We start from the raw sequence: 16,050 nt of genomic DNA on the forward strand, positions 1-16,050 counted from the left end.
ACAGAAGAGGCAGCATGCCTGTCACCGTCCCTAGAGCTCTGCTGTTCCCATGGATGGGGAGATGAGAGAAATCCTGGGCAGGGAGGTGAGTGACAGCAAGGTCCCCCTCAAGCTTGTTACTCAGCACCTAAGAAGGGCCCCTTTGTTCTCCTAGTTCTTGTTCTCCACATCACTATTGTGTAATGTCACACTGATAAACCTTGAAAGATAAAATAAACCTGGTCTAATGGCCTTGTACATATGAAATCAGAGGGTGGGAGAAGCAACTAGGTTCCGGGACCTGGGCCAGGTCTCTTCAGGGTCATGGTGGGAGTAAGGGCAGGGGAGTGATGCCCACAGAATGCCTGTGAGCTCCCAGGCCCATCTTCCCACAGCCAGACTGCGTGCTTCGGGCTGAGAGAGGCTACCTATTCTTCTAGCTTGGTCATCAGTGTCAGCAGAGGGAAAGCTTTTAAAATGAGTTTATCCTTTGGCAATTTCACACATGTAGAGAAAGAATTCTGATCATCCCCCATGGCTTCCACCCTCTTTTCCCTTCCCACGCCCCTCACAGCCACCCCCTTCCTCTTAGCAAGTCTTCCAGTCTCCGAGCTACTTTAATGTCATTTTGCTTTTCTCTGTGGCTCACTGGGTTTCAATGGGCTCACCTGTATGGGGATAGGTGTGAGGCTATCCACTAGATCCCGAACGACCTCTCTAGTGGCTACATCACTTAAGACATCGCTTCCATTCCTCTACCACCCCTCCACTGTTTTGGTGCAGGGACCCATGCATCCTTCCCCGACTTAGTTTAGTAGCCACTATGAGTACAAGTGCCACCACTACACCATGCCTGTAACCCAGATGTCTCACTGGGGCTCTGCTGCTCTTCCCACCCCTTGGTACAGGGAGGTTTTTGTTTACAGATCTTCCAGGCGAGTTAGGGATATCTCTCGGTAAGATCAGGAGCTAGGCTGGATCTCCTGAATTGCCTGGGCCTTTCACCCTGATGAACACACAGGCTGAGCACCCCTAGGCCAAACACCCCAAAAGCCCAGAAGTCAGAAGTTTTTTTGGACACAAATGTGATAAAGTAGAAAATTCAATACCATAAAACTTTATGGACAAAAACAAAGTTATAATGCTATATAAAATTACTTTCTGGCTGTGTTTGTGAGGTATATGTATTTAGATTTAGGTTCTAATTCCAATATAGCACTTTATGTATATGAAAATAATTCTGAAATCAACTCCCAAGTGCCCTAGTCCTAGGCAGTTTGGATGAGGGCTATGTAACCTCTCCTGCCTTCTGTCTTGTCCACACATGCTCAAGATACACACTGACTGGGGAACTGTGGTCTCTTATGCCCAGACCGCCACTCCTGATGCCTCATATGGTCTGCCAGACGCAGGCTAAATCTACTTCCATTCCAGCAGACTCTCAAAACATGCTGTGCACAGCTCCTCTTAAGGGCGGACAAGCTTACACCACCAATGTCTGTTAGATGAGATCATTAGATCATTTATATACACAGAGAGACAGACAGAGACACACACAGACAGACAGACAGACAGACAGACAGATAGACAGACAGAAGCTCTATACACTGTCCTTCTGTAACTCCCAACGAAATACCCAGCTTTCTGGAAATGATGAAAGAGCAAAGCACTTTGGGATTAGAGTAAAATGAGGGCAGGCTTGGAATAAGGTCTGGGACCTAGAGATTTGGCTCCCTCCCTGAAAAAGTCATGCCAGAAGGCAGAATCTGGAGCAGCCAGATTGGCTGACCAACAGCTTGATTCTCCTGCCACAGAGAGCTCTCCACAGGCGGATGCCCACTAGTTCACAGGCCCTGTCACTTGCCAGACTATTTCTATTTCTGTCTCTGGAAGACACATGTACTCTGGACAGAGACCAATACAGCAGGCTTCTCCTTTCTTCTTTTAGAGTTATTTTTCTTGATGGTGGTGGTGCATGCCTGCTTGTGTATGTGTGTGTGTGTGTGTGTGTGTGTGTGTGTGTAGATTAAATGCTGGGCCTCAAATATGCTAGGAAAATGCTCTAAGTGACAACTTTTAATAGCATCATCCTGTATTTCTTTTGTATCCTATGTGTGTCGGTATGATCAAATTAATCATTTCACATAGTATGCTGGCAAAACATCAGTCACATACAACACTCTTCAGAGGTTTGGCTGTGTATATAAATGATGTGTGTGTAATATGCATACCCATACATTTACCACTATTCTAACCTTTTCCCCAGCTAAATTCAGTAAATTTTATTTACTGAAATGTTCATAGATATAATTATAGATTCACAAGCACTTATAAGAAACAACACCCCCGAAGATCCTGGACAGGTGTTATGCAGACCCTAAGAGAACACAAATGCCAGCCCAGGCTACTAGACCCAGCAAAACTCTCAATTACCATAGATGGAGAAACAAAAGTATTCCATGATAAAACCAAATTCACACAATATCTTTCCACGAATCCAGCCCTTCAAAGGATAATAAAGGGAAAACACCAACATAAGGATGGAAACTACACCCTAGAAAAAGCAAGAAAGTAATCCTACAACAAACCTAAAAGAAGACAGTTGCAAGAACAGAATCCCAACTTTAACAACAAAAATAACAAGAAGCAACGATTACTTTTCTTTAATTTCTCTTAACATCAATGGACTCAATTCCCCAATAAAAAGACATAGACTAATAGACTGGCTACACAAACAGGACCCAACATTTTGCTGCTTACAGGAAACCCACCTCGGGGGAAAAGAACAGACACTACCTCAGAGTAAAAGACTGGAAAACAATTTTCCAAGCAAATGGTCCGAAGAAACAAGCTGGAGTAGCCATTCTAATATCAAATAAAATTGACTTCCAACCCAAAGTTATCAAAAAAGACAAGGAGGGGCACTTCATACTCATCAAATGTAAAATCTACCAAGATGAACTCTCAATTCTGAATATCTATGCTCCAAATACGAGGGCAGCCACATTCATTAAAGAAACCTTAGTAAAGCTCAAAGCACACATTGCACCTCACACAATAATAGTGGGAGACTTCAACACCCCACTCTCACCAATGGACAGATCCTGGAAACAGACACCAAACAGAGACACATGGACACTAACAGAAGTTATGAAACAAATGGATTTAATAGATATCTATAGAACATTTTATCCTAAAACAAAAGGATGTACCTTCTTCTTAGTGCTACATGGTACCTCCTCCAAAACTGACCATATAATTGGTCACAAAACAGGTCTCCACAGATACAAAAATATTGAAATTATCCCATGCATCCTATCTGATCACCATGGACTAAGGCTGATCTTCAATAACAACATAAATAATAGAAAGCCAACATTCACGTGGAAACTGAACAACACTCTACTCAATGATTCCTTGGTCAAGGATGAAATAAAGAAAGAAATTAAAGACTTTTTAGAGTTTAATGAAAATGAAGCCACAACATACCCAAACTTATGAGACACAATGAAGGCAATCCTAAGAGGAAAACTCGTAGTCCTGAGTGCCTCCAAAAAGAAACTAGAGGGTGCGTACACTAGCAGCCTGACAGCATACCTAGAAGCTCTAGAACTAAAGGAAGCAAATTCACCCAAGAGGAGTAGACATCAGGAAATAATCAAACTCAGGGCTGAGATCAACCAAGTAGAAACAAAAAGAACTATTCAAAGAATCAACCAAACCAGGAGCTGGTTCTATGAGAAAAATCAACAAAATAGATAAACACTAAGCCAGACGAACTAGAGGGCACAGGGACAGTACCCTAATTAACAAAATCAGAAATGAAAAAGGAGACATAACAACAGAACCTGAGGAAATCCAAAACATCATCAGATCCTACTACAAAAGGCTATACTCAACAAAACTAGAAAACCTGGATGAAATGTACAACTTCTTAGACAGATACCAGGTACCAAAGTTAAATCAGGATCAGATTAATGATCTAAACAGTCCCTAAAGAAATAGAAGCAGTCATCAATAGTCTCCCAACCAAAAAAAGCCCAGGACCAGATGAGTTTAGTGCAGAGTTTTAGCAGACCTTCAAAGAAGATCTAATTCCAGTTCTGCACAAACTATTCCACAAAATAGAAGTAGAAGGAACTCTACCCAACTCATTCTATGAAGCCACAATTACTCTGATACCTAAACCACAGAAAGATCCAACAAAGATAGAGAACTTCAGACCAATTTCCCTTATGAATATAGATGCAAAAATCCTCAATAAAATTCTCGCTAACGGAATCCAAGAACACATAAAAGCAATCATCCATCCTGACCAAGTAGGCTTTATTCCAGGGATGCAGGGATGGTTTAATATACGGAAATCCATCAACGTAATCCATTATATAAACAAACTCAAAGACAAAAACCACATGATCATCTCGTTAGATGCATTCGACAAGATCCAACACCCATTCATGATAAAAGTCTTGGAAAGATCAGGAATTCAAGGCCCATACCTAACCATGATAAAAGCAATCTACAGCAAACCAGTAGCCAACATCAAAGTAAATGGTGAGAAGCTGGAAGCAATCCCACTAAAATCAGGGACTAGACCAGGCTGCCCACTTTCTCCCTATCTATTCAATATAGTACTTGAAGTTCTAGCCAGAGCAATTTGACAACAAAAGGACATCAAGGGGATACATATTGGAAAGAGAGAAGTTAAAATATCACTATTTGCAGATGATATGATAGTATATATAAGTGACCCCAAAAATTCCACCAGAGAACTCCTAACCCTGATAAACAGCTTCAGTGCAGTAGCTGGATATAAAATTAACTCAAACAAATCAATGGCCTTTCTCTACACAAAGGATAAACAGACTGAGAAAGAAATTAGGGAAACAACACTATTCACAATAGTCACAAATAATATAAAATACCTTGGTGTGACTCTAACTAAGGAAGCGAAAGATCTGTATGATAAGAACTTAAAGTCTCTGAAGAAAGAAATTGAAGAAGATCTCAGAAGATGGAAAGATCTCCCATGCTCATGGATTGGCAGGATTAAAATAGTAAAAATGGCTATCCTGCCGAAAGCAATCTACAGATTAAATGCAATCCCCATCAAAATTCCAACTCAATTCTTCACTGAGATAGAAAGGGCAATTTGAAAATTCATCTGGAATAATAAAAAACCTAGGATAGCAAAAACTATTCTCAACAATAAAAGAACCTCTGGTGGAATCACCATGCCTGACCTAAAGCTTTACTACAGAGCAATTGTGATAAAAACTGCATGGTACTGGTACAGCGACAGACAGGTAGATCAATGGGATAGAATTGAAGACCCAGAAATGAATCCACACACCTATGGTCACTTGATCTTTGACAAGGGAGCTAAAACCATCCAGTGGAAAAAAGACAGCATTTTCAACAAATGGTGCTGGCACAACTGGCGGTTGTCATGTAGAAGAATGCGAATTGATCCTTTCTTATCTCCTTGTACAAAGCTCAAGTCTAAGCGGATCAAAGACCTCCACATAAAGGCAGAGACACTGAAATTTATAGAGGAGAAAGTGGGGAAAAGCCTGGAAGATATGGGCACAGGGGAAAAATTCCTAAACAGAACAGCAATGGCTTGTGCTGTAAGATCAAGAATTGACAAATGGGACCTCATAAAATTGCAAAGCCTCTGTAAGGCAAAAGACACTGTCAATAAGACAAAAAGGCCACCAACAAATTGGGAAAGGATTTTTACCAATCCTAAATCTGATAGGAGACTAATATTCAATATATACAAAGAGCTCAAGAAGCTGGACTCCAGAAATTCAAATAACCCCATTAAAAATGGGGTACAGAGCTAAACAAAGAATTCTCACCTGAGGAATACCGAATGGCTGAGAAGCACTTGAAAAAATGTTCAACATCCTTAATCATCAGGAAAATGCAAATCAAAACAACCTTGAGATTCCATCTCACCAGTCAGAATGGCTAAGATCAACAATTCAGGTGACAGCAGATGCTGGCGAAGATGTGGAGAAAGAGGAACACTCCTCCATTGCTGGTGGGATTGCAAGCTTGTACAACCACTCTGGAAATCAACTTGGCAGTTCCTCAGAAAATTGGACATAATACTACTGGAAGATCCAGCAATACCTCTTCTGGGCATATACCCAGAAGTTTCAACTGGTAATAAGAACACATGCTCCACTATGTTCATAGCAGCCTTATTTATAATAGCCAGAAGCTGGAAAGAACCCAGATATCCCTCAACAGAAGAATGGATGCAGAAAATGTGGCACATTTATACAATGGAGTACTACTCAGCTATTAAAAACAATGAATTTATGAAATTCTTAGACAAATGGCTCTATCTGGAGGATATCATCGTTAGTGAGGTAACCCAATCACAAAAGAAGTCATTAGATATGCACTCACTGATAAGTGGATATTAGCCCAGAAACATAGAACATCCAAGATAAAATTTGCAAAACACAAGAAAATCAAGAAGAGGGAAGACCAATGGGTGGATACTCTGTTCCTCTTTAGAATAGGGAACAAAATACCCATGAAAGGAGTTACAGAGACAAAGTTTGGATCTAAGACAAAAGGATGGACCATCCAGAGACTACCCCACCCGGGGATCCATCCCATAATCAACCACCAAACCCAGACACTATTGCATATGGCAGCAAGATTTTGATGAAGGGACCCTGGTATAGCTGTCTCATATAAGGCTATGCCAGTGCCTGGCAATACAGAAGTGGATGCTCACAGTCATCTATAGGATGGAACACAGGGCCCCCAATGGAGAAGCTAGAGAAAGCACCCAAGGAGCTGAAGGGATCTGCAACCCTATAGGTGGAACAATAATATGAGCTAACCAGTACCCCCAGAGCTCATGTCTCTAGCTGTGTATGTAGCAGAAGATGGCCTAGTCAGCCATCACTGGGAAGAGAGGCCCCTTGGTATTGCAAACTTTATATAGGGCCAAGAAGCGGGAGTGAGTGGGTAGGGGAGCAGGGCGGGGGGGGGGGGGGATATGGAACTTTTGGGATAGCATTTGAAATTTGAAATGTATATAAAGAAAATATGTAATTAAAAAATATTAAAAAAAAAGAAAGAAAGACCCCCAGGCAAGATCCAGCAACCACATGGTGGCTCACAACCATCTATAATGAGATCTGACGCTCTTCTGGTGTGTCTCAAGACAGCTACAGTGTACTTATAATAAATAAATAAATCTTTTAAAAAATTATAAAAGAAAAAAAAACATTCTTAGGCAGTGAGAGATGGTTCAGTCAGTAAAGATTTGCTGCACAGAATCAAGGACCTGCACTTGGATCCCCACACCTATGTTAAAAAAAAAAAATAGATAGCTGCATCAGTGTGTGTCTCTAAGCCCAGGACTGGAAGGCAGAGAGAGAGAAAGATCCAAGCCCAGCCATACTGTTGAGAGACAAGTTGGTGAGCAACCAAGGAAGACCCTCAATCTTGATGCCTGGCCACATACACAGCCATCACTACCTTAAGAAGGCGGCCATAGCAGTAAACATCTGTATTCCCAGCAGCCCTAGTCAGTAGTCAGAAGGATTGCAAGTTCAAGGCCATCCAGAGCTACACGTGAACTTCTATTATGGGGGAGAGGGTGGGTAGCAAGATGGTTCCGTGGGTAAGGTGCTTGCTGCCACGCCTGGTGATCTGGACTCCATCTCTGGAGCTCACAAGGAGGAAGGAGAGAACCAACTCTCTCAGGCTGTCCTCTGACCTCCGTACATGCTTTCTTGCCCTGGACTCTAAGTAAACAAATAAAGTAAAGGGAAAAAGAAAAGGCAAGCAAAATAAACGAATTTGGTGGTACATACCTATCACCTCAGCACTCAGGAGACAGAGGCAGGATGTCACCTCAGCACTCAGGAGACAGAGGCAGGATGCTATATAGTGAGTTTAAGGTCAGCCTAGGCTACATGAGACCCCATTTCAAAATAAATAATAATCTAAGTTTCTTTGGTCACATTTTGCAAACCACCCCATAATATTACAAACAAGACTTAACACTGACGTGTTTGTAATTGGATTTCCGAGGCCTACTGATAGTCTCTCATTTGTATCCATTTCCTCCACATTGAATTATTTCATCTTGAAAGGAGGTTCTTTTAAGACTCAGGAAGCAAACAACTCATAAATCTCAGAAAGTCCCTGAAACTAAATAGTGGCACAAAGCCTGTCCTTCTTCCAATGGTAGTAAGGACATGTGAGCAACCTCAGAGCAGTCAAGCTGCCTGGACTAGATGATTTGACCTAAGCTGCCTGCAAGTCTCACAGTGGGCTCCCAGTCTTGAGCTTTCACGAGCCATCACTCACGCTGTGTGGGCTTTTGTGAGAACACTGCCTTTGAGTCATTCCTGCCTCTGTAATTAACCCATCAGCCCTACTCTTGTAAGTAGCCCCAATAAACTCATTGCTTCACCAAGTTGGATTTGGTGGTATTGTTACTTTGGCCTGCCCTCAGTTCCCTGTGTGGAGTGTTTAAGATTCCTCGGGAACAGTGTCACACAGCAGTGTGTATATGGAGCTCTGTACTGTTGCACCTTCTGCTTAGGTTCACAAGCAGCTCTCACTGAAACCGTCCTTTTACAACCATGGAAATCCCCCTTAGGCATTGCCCCCAAACATAACCTCAGGCAACCACTCCTAATACCATTCTCTAGTTCTCCGATGTTTTTACTTAAAATGTTACAAATCACTTCACACATAGTGGAACGTTTGGAACTGGATTCTGCTGTGGCCTGGATTTGAAACGTCTCTCAAAGGAGGCCCTTGTATTAGCAGCTGAGGCCCACATTACTGATACTGGAGATCGTGTCAGCTCTTGAGGTGAGGCCTCATGAGAGACTGTAGGTGATTACTCACAAGCCTTTTGAAGAGAATAACGAAGCTTGGGTCTTTTCATCCCTATCTATGAGGTGAACATGTTAGCTTGCCACAAACTCCCACTGTTATGAATCATCACAGGCCCAAAGCAACGGGGTCCAACCAATCATACTCTGGAATCCCAGAGGTTTGGGTTAAAACGAACCCTTTCTTTCTATAAACTGAATTACGCCAGGAATTTGTTATAGTGATGAAGAGCTCTCGAATAGCTTTATTCACTCAGCGCAATGCCCCAGGCTCATCCAACTGGCGGTCTATTTGCTTGTATATCTAAGCAGCAGTCCATGAAGTAAGTATATCACAATCTATCCATTTAGCCAGTCAGTTGCTCGATGATGTAAGGGCTCATTACAGTTTGGGGATGTTGCCCAAAGTCCATGAGTATTCATGCATGGATTTGGTGTGAACACAAATTCCAGCTCTCTGTGAGAGATGCCCAGGTGTCTGGTTGCTTTCTTAGATGGATGAACACAGTCATGTTTCTTCATTTGTCCAAGTCTCATTTGATTTTTTTTCACAAGCATTTTGTAATTTTCAGACACAGGTCCTGTACATAACTAGTATTTAATTCTCCTGGAACAACTGTAAAAGGTATTGTGTTGCCTTTTTTTTTTTTTTTCAGTTTCTGTGTTCTCACTATTAAAAAACAGAAATGTAATTAAGTTTTCTGTGTCTTGTATCCTACAACGTTGCTGAACCTATTTATTACATGTTAAAACTTTCCAATAGATTCCTTAAAAGTTTTCTCCTGTAGATGTCATACATAAGCCAGTGCTAAAATTTTTCTAGAAAGTTTTATATCATTATCATAAATGGAACACCAGTATCAACTAGTCACAAAAGAATGAGATTCTAAAAATTAAAAGGAATTTAAAATTTAGCTAAAGCAGTGTTATTTTCAGAAGGCTGGTGCTCTCTGTCTTTCTCTGTTTCTCTCTGTCTCTCTGTTGTATCTATCTATCTATCTATCTATCTATCTATCTATCTATCTATCTATCTATCTCTTTTTTCAAACCGAGAAAGCAAATATAAGAATATGTCTTTAAGCCAGGCCTGGATAATAATCTCAGCTACTCAGGAAGTTGAGACAAGAGGATAGCAACCACAAGGCCTGCCTTGAGCTATAGAGTGAGTTCAAAATTAGCAATGTCAACTTAGAGAGGTTCATAGTTTGTTTAGCCTTTCAGTGGTACAGCACGAGCCTAGCATGCACACACTCTAAATACAACCTCTAGTTCCACTGGGAGGGAAAAAAAAAAAAAGAAAGAAAGGAAAAATTAAAAAGGATTTTTAAAAACTCGATGAGAGGACTGACAAGATGGTTGAGTGGGGAAAGCAGTTGCCATGCAAGTGTAAAGAATTAAATCTGGACGACATGGCAGCCCATCCGAAATTCCAGCACTTGATGGGTGGAGCTGCATCCCTGCATCCCCAGGGCAAGCCAGCTAGCAGCACTAGCTGAACTGGTGACCACTGGCTTCAGCAAACTCCCTGCTTTCAATGTATCAGGTCAAAGGAGGCACCTGACACCAACTTCTGGGCTCCATATGCATGTGCATACACATATACATATACATATACATGCACACACAGAGACACGGGCAAAAATACAACAACAACAAAAACAACAAAAACAGATCCTTACTAGCCTGAGGCTTCTATGAACAGTCTCTAGGATATAGCATGTGCTAAGCCATAAAACAAACTTCAAGGGACTCATGCAGAGCTGGTGAGCTGGCTCAGTGAGTAAAGGTGCCTGCTACCAAGCCTGAGGACTTGAGTTCAATCCACAGGACACATGTGGTAGGAGAAGGAACCCCCATAAGATGTCTCTGACAAGCATGCCATGGCAGGTACACATAGATAGACAGACAGACAGACAGACAGATAGATACATAGATAGATACATGGATAGATACATAGATACATGGATAGATACATAGATACATAGATAGATACATAGATACATAGACACATAGATGATGGATGGATACATAGATACATACAATGATAGATAGATAATAGACTAACGGATTAATCAATTTTCTGAAAATAAAAATAAAGCTAGTCTTTCTCACTGACCTATTCAGAGGTTTGAAGAAGAACTATAATAAAAAAGTCATTTCCTCTGTTGCATAACCTGAACAAGGGCCCTCTCGAATGACTGTAAGCACAAAGGCTATATACCCACACTCTGAACACCCGTGGGCCCCTGAGGCGCTGGATCCAGACCTCACAGAGGCCAAACTAGTGAAGCAAAAGAACCTGAGAAGAAAGGCTGGTGTGCCACCTGAGACCGTGGGCCCGGATGTTAGCACATCCTTTTAGGAGAGCTGGCCGTGAGTGCACTGATGGTTGAGTAAGATGCCTAGGTTGTGTGCCAGTTCATCTTAGCAAACATCAGAATGTCTGCAGAGAACACCAGTGAGGCTGCCCTGGGGATGAGAGGCAGCGATCCTGTTTTATCTGGAGACTGTGCTGATCTGAGGTTGTCCTTCAAGAGCCCCCACCCTCCCCTTGTCTTGTACTGGCCACATTCCTTCTGTGGGCCACAAGCTCCTAGCCAGATGTGGAGAACTGAAATAGAGATGCCAGGCCAGCGTTTCTCCACAGACCAACTGGGACATACCCAAAACCGGAGCTAAAGAAAGACCTGTTTTTACCATGGCGATATCAACACCTTCTCATGCCTCTTTTTCCTAAGATTAATCTCAGTTTCAGCTCCTTACAGCAAACAATCCTATCCCATTCAACTTGAAATCAGTTTGTGCTTAACTTCCAGTCCATCAGACTACACACACACACACACACACACACACACACACACACACACACCACAGGAGAAAGGGGGATTTTTCTGTCCAAGTTCCCCTTTACCTCCATGAGGAATTAGATAAACCCACCTCCTTCAGCGAGGCCAATTCAGCCCACCCACCACCCAGTGAAGGAAACACTGGCCAAAAAGCTGTTTCAAGACTACAATAAAGGAGTATATCTGATCTGAGTCCGGAGGGCTTAAAGACTAACCCAACCACCAGAAAATAGGCGATTAAGTGGCATTCACGGAGAGTACACACGAACCTGATGCAGTGTGATATAACCTGTTTGCAAACACAAAGAAACAGAGTAATTTACCAAACGCCACTTTCAGGACTTTGGCAAGATCTCTTCTCAATGCTTATTTAATTCCGGTTTAATCGTATTTAGATATCAAAATCAGAAGCATGGTGCAGCTCTTTATGAACAAAGACAAGGAACTCCTGAGAACTCACGAGTCAAGGGAATAGAGGCAAAACAAGTCTGCAACAGAAGTCTCCCCCACCAGTGTTTTGTCTTCCCAGGGCTTCAGTTACCCACAATCAATTGAATCCAAATATATCGAATGGAAAATTCCAGAAATAAATAATTCATTGCATTTTAAGCAGCTCTTAGTATATTATAATAATATTATAATTCATTCTATTAGTGTTCTTAATCTCCATTACTGTGCCTGTTATATAAAATAAATTTCATAACTGGTTTGTATATATAGAAAAATATTATAGCATACACGGGGTATGACATAACCTGTGGTTTCAGATATCCACTGGAGATTGGAATGGATCTGTCACAGGAAAGGATGACTAATACATAACTTTTTGAAGTAACATTCATTACAAAAAACAGTGAGTTTAATGGCCAGATAAGGTCATCAAGCTTCAGGCTGGAGAGATGGCTCAGCAGTTAAGAGGTCCTGAGTTCAATTCCCAGCAGCCACATGGTGGCTCACAACCATCTATAGTGAGTTCTGATGCCCTCTTCTGGCATGTAGGTTTACATGCAGATAGAGCATTCATACATAAAATAAATAAATCTTAAGAAAGAAAAGAACACTGGGGAAAAGGGGGGGGGGTATGAAGCCTCTAATCCACTGTCCACATGGCACAGTTTGACTATGTCATGTGGGTGTGGCCCTCGAGGCTTATGAGCAAGAAGCACGGTGGAATACTGGATGGGGACTAGGTCATACAGGCAAGAACCGTCAGCAGGGATCAGTATGGTTCTCATAACACGCTGCTTAGTCCCTGCAAGAATGGCTCATTGTAAAAAGAGCCACCTAAGCCACTGAATCTCGTCAGGCCCCTGCCTCAGCAAGTGAGCAACTCTGCAGATAGCCACTGACTCCTCTCTGTCTGTTTCTCAGCCACTCACTCAGTACTATGATATAGTCGCCAGCGTTCCGTTCGAGAAACTCTAGGCAAAGCACAATGAACTTCTTTTCTTTATAAAAAACCCAGCTTGGGTATTTTGATCTAACGATTAGAAAAAGGACTGAGACTGGAGGTGAAGGAAGTCCCTTTGCTGCTTGGGGTGATAAAATGTATCATATTCAGATGCTTTGTCAAAATTGTAACATTATTATATAGACTGAACCATATCCTTAAGTTAAAATCTAAAACAAGCTGGGCAGTGGGGGCGCACGCCTTTAATCCCAGCACTCGGGAGGCAGAGGCAGGCGGATTTCTGAGTTTAAGGCCAGCCTGGTCTACAGAGTGAGTTTCAGGACAGCCAGGGCTACACAGAGAAACCCTGTCTCGAAAAAAACAAAAAAACAAACAATCTAAACAAACAATCTAAAACAAGCAGATGTTGTGAACAATAACAAGACTTCTAATGGCCATTTATATATGAAAGTGTTACTAAAATTACATTAACAGTAATGTTAATAAGAAGAATAAGGTGATAAAACAATCTAGTTTGGCAATATGCAGGGTAATCGATGCAGCTGTGTGCTATATCTAGGCCATTCGATTTAATATTCATCACTGTAGGAACCATAAGGTCTATATCATTATCCTATAATTCCACTCTAGTAGAATAATATCACGCTGATTGCCACAGTGAGGGGCCATCAGTTAAATCGTTACACAAAAAGCATAAACATAACCAAAGACATAATTGTACTTAGTCACAAAGACATTTGTGGGTGGGAGCTGTGACACAGAAACACACATGACACAAACACACACAAACAGATTCGAAATGTGTTACCTAATATCAGATAAGTTGCGTACACATCACACACACACAGATCATACAAACATATACACACACACATACACACATACACTTGAAATGTGTCCTACCTACTAATATCAGATAGGTTGTGCACATATCTCACACACACAACCATCACACACATCACACACGTCACACACACATACATACACACATGAAATGTGTCTTACCTAATATCAGAGAGGTCACACTTGTTCCCAGCAATCGCCATCACAATGTTTTCTGGGCCGTGCTCCTTCAGCTCCTTGACCCATTTTTTCAAGGTATGAAATGAATCCTAACCAAAAAACAAAATGAGTCACTGAACAATCCTGTCGGTATACTTCAAAGAAGTAGAGATGTGAATCCAGTGTAATTCAATGGAGGAAAAAAAGACATTTTGTAGGGGTTAACATTAGCTAAGATGTCTCTTTCTCTTTTTTTTTTTTAAGATTTATTTATTTATTATATGTAAGTACACTGTAGCTGTCTTCAGACACTCCAGAAGAGGGAGTCAGATCTTGTTACAGATGGTTGTGAGCCACCATGTGGTTGCTGGGATTTGAACTCCGGACCTTTGGAAGAGCAGTTGGGTGCTCTTACCGACTGAGCCATCTCACCAGCCCAAGATGTCTCTTTCTAAATTAAAACTTGAGGGAGTTGAAAACCAACATGTGTAACTTTCTTCAGTAAGAACCACTGACTAGAAATATTAGCCTTGACTCTGTAGGAGCCAAAATCTCAGAACCAAACAAATACCGAGGCCTACTTCAGGAGAAAGGTGTGTGTTCGGGTCCTGCTTGCCCTTCACTCGACCCTCCTCTAGGGCAGAGGCCAAGTGGTCAGACATTTTGGGGAAAAAGGTCAGAACTCATGGACTACACAAGCAGCAATGATCCAGCTACCAGTCGGCATTCCAGAGGGACTGGGGCAGGAGGAACGCCATCAAATCGAAGCACTCGCTTGTTAATGAGTATACCTCAAAATCCATTCCAGGCAATCTCATCCACAGGCGATACATTCCAGGGTCCTCGGTGGACGCCTGACACACTACCTTGGAACCCAAGCCTAGAAACAACCTGTTTCTGTCCCACGCGTGCCTACGACACAGTTGAAGCAAACAAGTGGGCCGAGTAAGATAAAAACAGTAACAAAATAGCGTGGTCATAATCATAGAACACACTGTTTTAATTGTACCACTCGTTCCTAGAATTTTCCATCTAATACTTTTGGATGGAAGCTGACCTTGCATAGCAAGGACTACAGAAAAGCAAACCGCAGATAAATGGGGACAACCGCCTACAAGCACACACACACACACACAGTTACCTTTATATATACAAATATTACCTCTGACCTTTGAATGGTGCAACTGAACCTCCAACAGAAAATAGCCTATAATGATAAAACACCCGGGACTTAAAACTTTCTCAAGGAAAGTGTTCACCTGGCCTCCTGGTGAATGCTCAGTTTTAATGAGTGGCAAGGTGGCTCAGCAGTTAAAACTGCTGGCTGCTCTTTCAGAAAGACCAGGTTTGGTTCCTAGCACCTACATGGTGACGCGCAAGGATGCGCAAGTCTAGTTTCAAAAGATCCAATGCCCTCTCCTGACCTCAGTTGGGAACCAGACACACACGTAGCATATGATATACAGGCAGGTAAAACTACACATAAATAGAATAGATTTTGTTTTAAAAGATCAGCTTTCAAATGAATGTTTATTGCTTCCGTAATTGAAAAGATCAATCAGGGTGGCTTGGTGAGCGAAACGGGATGTGTAGCTTTCAGCTTTCTTGCCTGCCACATGGCCGAGGCTCCCAGGGCACTGGCAAGAATCACAAAGCACCAGTCTGCTTCAGTGTTTCTGGGACGGTCACCAAGCAGGGTGTCTGAAGCTGGAGACATCCTTACCTGCTTAGTGATGTCATAGACGATGACGGCTGCAGCAGATCCTCGGTAGTACATAGGAGCCAGGGAGTGGAACTGTGGAAGAGCAAGCAGCAGTCTTAGGCCTCGGTCAACAAACAGATTTTAAGCATCCCTAAGCCACACATTAAAATGTTATGCCACATCATCTCTGTAGGAGCTCGAAATCCCCCCTTGGACTTCTCCAAG

General features: G+C 42.1%; 1 protein-coding gene across 1 annotated transcript in view; it reads right to left on the reverse strand.

The window, feature by feature from the left end:
* Positions 1 to 16,050, reverse strand: part of Rab31 (RAB31, member RAS oncogene family) — a 121,027-nt gene that overhangs the window by 30,419 nt on the left and 74,558 nt on the right. The window contains exons 4-5 of the mRNA NM_133685.2: positions 15,847 to 15,918; positions 14,127 to 14,233 (exon numbers count right to left, since the gene is read on the reverse strand). Of these exons, the coding sequence (NP_598446.2) occupies positions 14,127 to 14,233; positions 15,847 to 15,918 (179 nt within the window). The remainder of the gene's footprint in view (positions 1 to 14,126; positions 14,234 to 15,846; positions 15,919 to 16,050) is intronic.

The sequence above is a fragment of the Mus musculus genome, chromosome 17 (assembly GCF_000001635.26).
Source record: "Mus musculus strain C57BL/6J chromosome 17, GRCm38.p6 C57BL/6J".
Taxonomy (NCBI): Eukaryota; Metazoa; Chordata; class Mammalia; order Rodentia; family Muridae; genus Mus; species Mus musculus.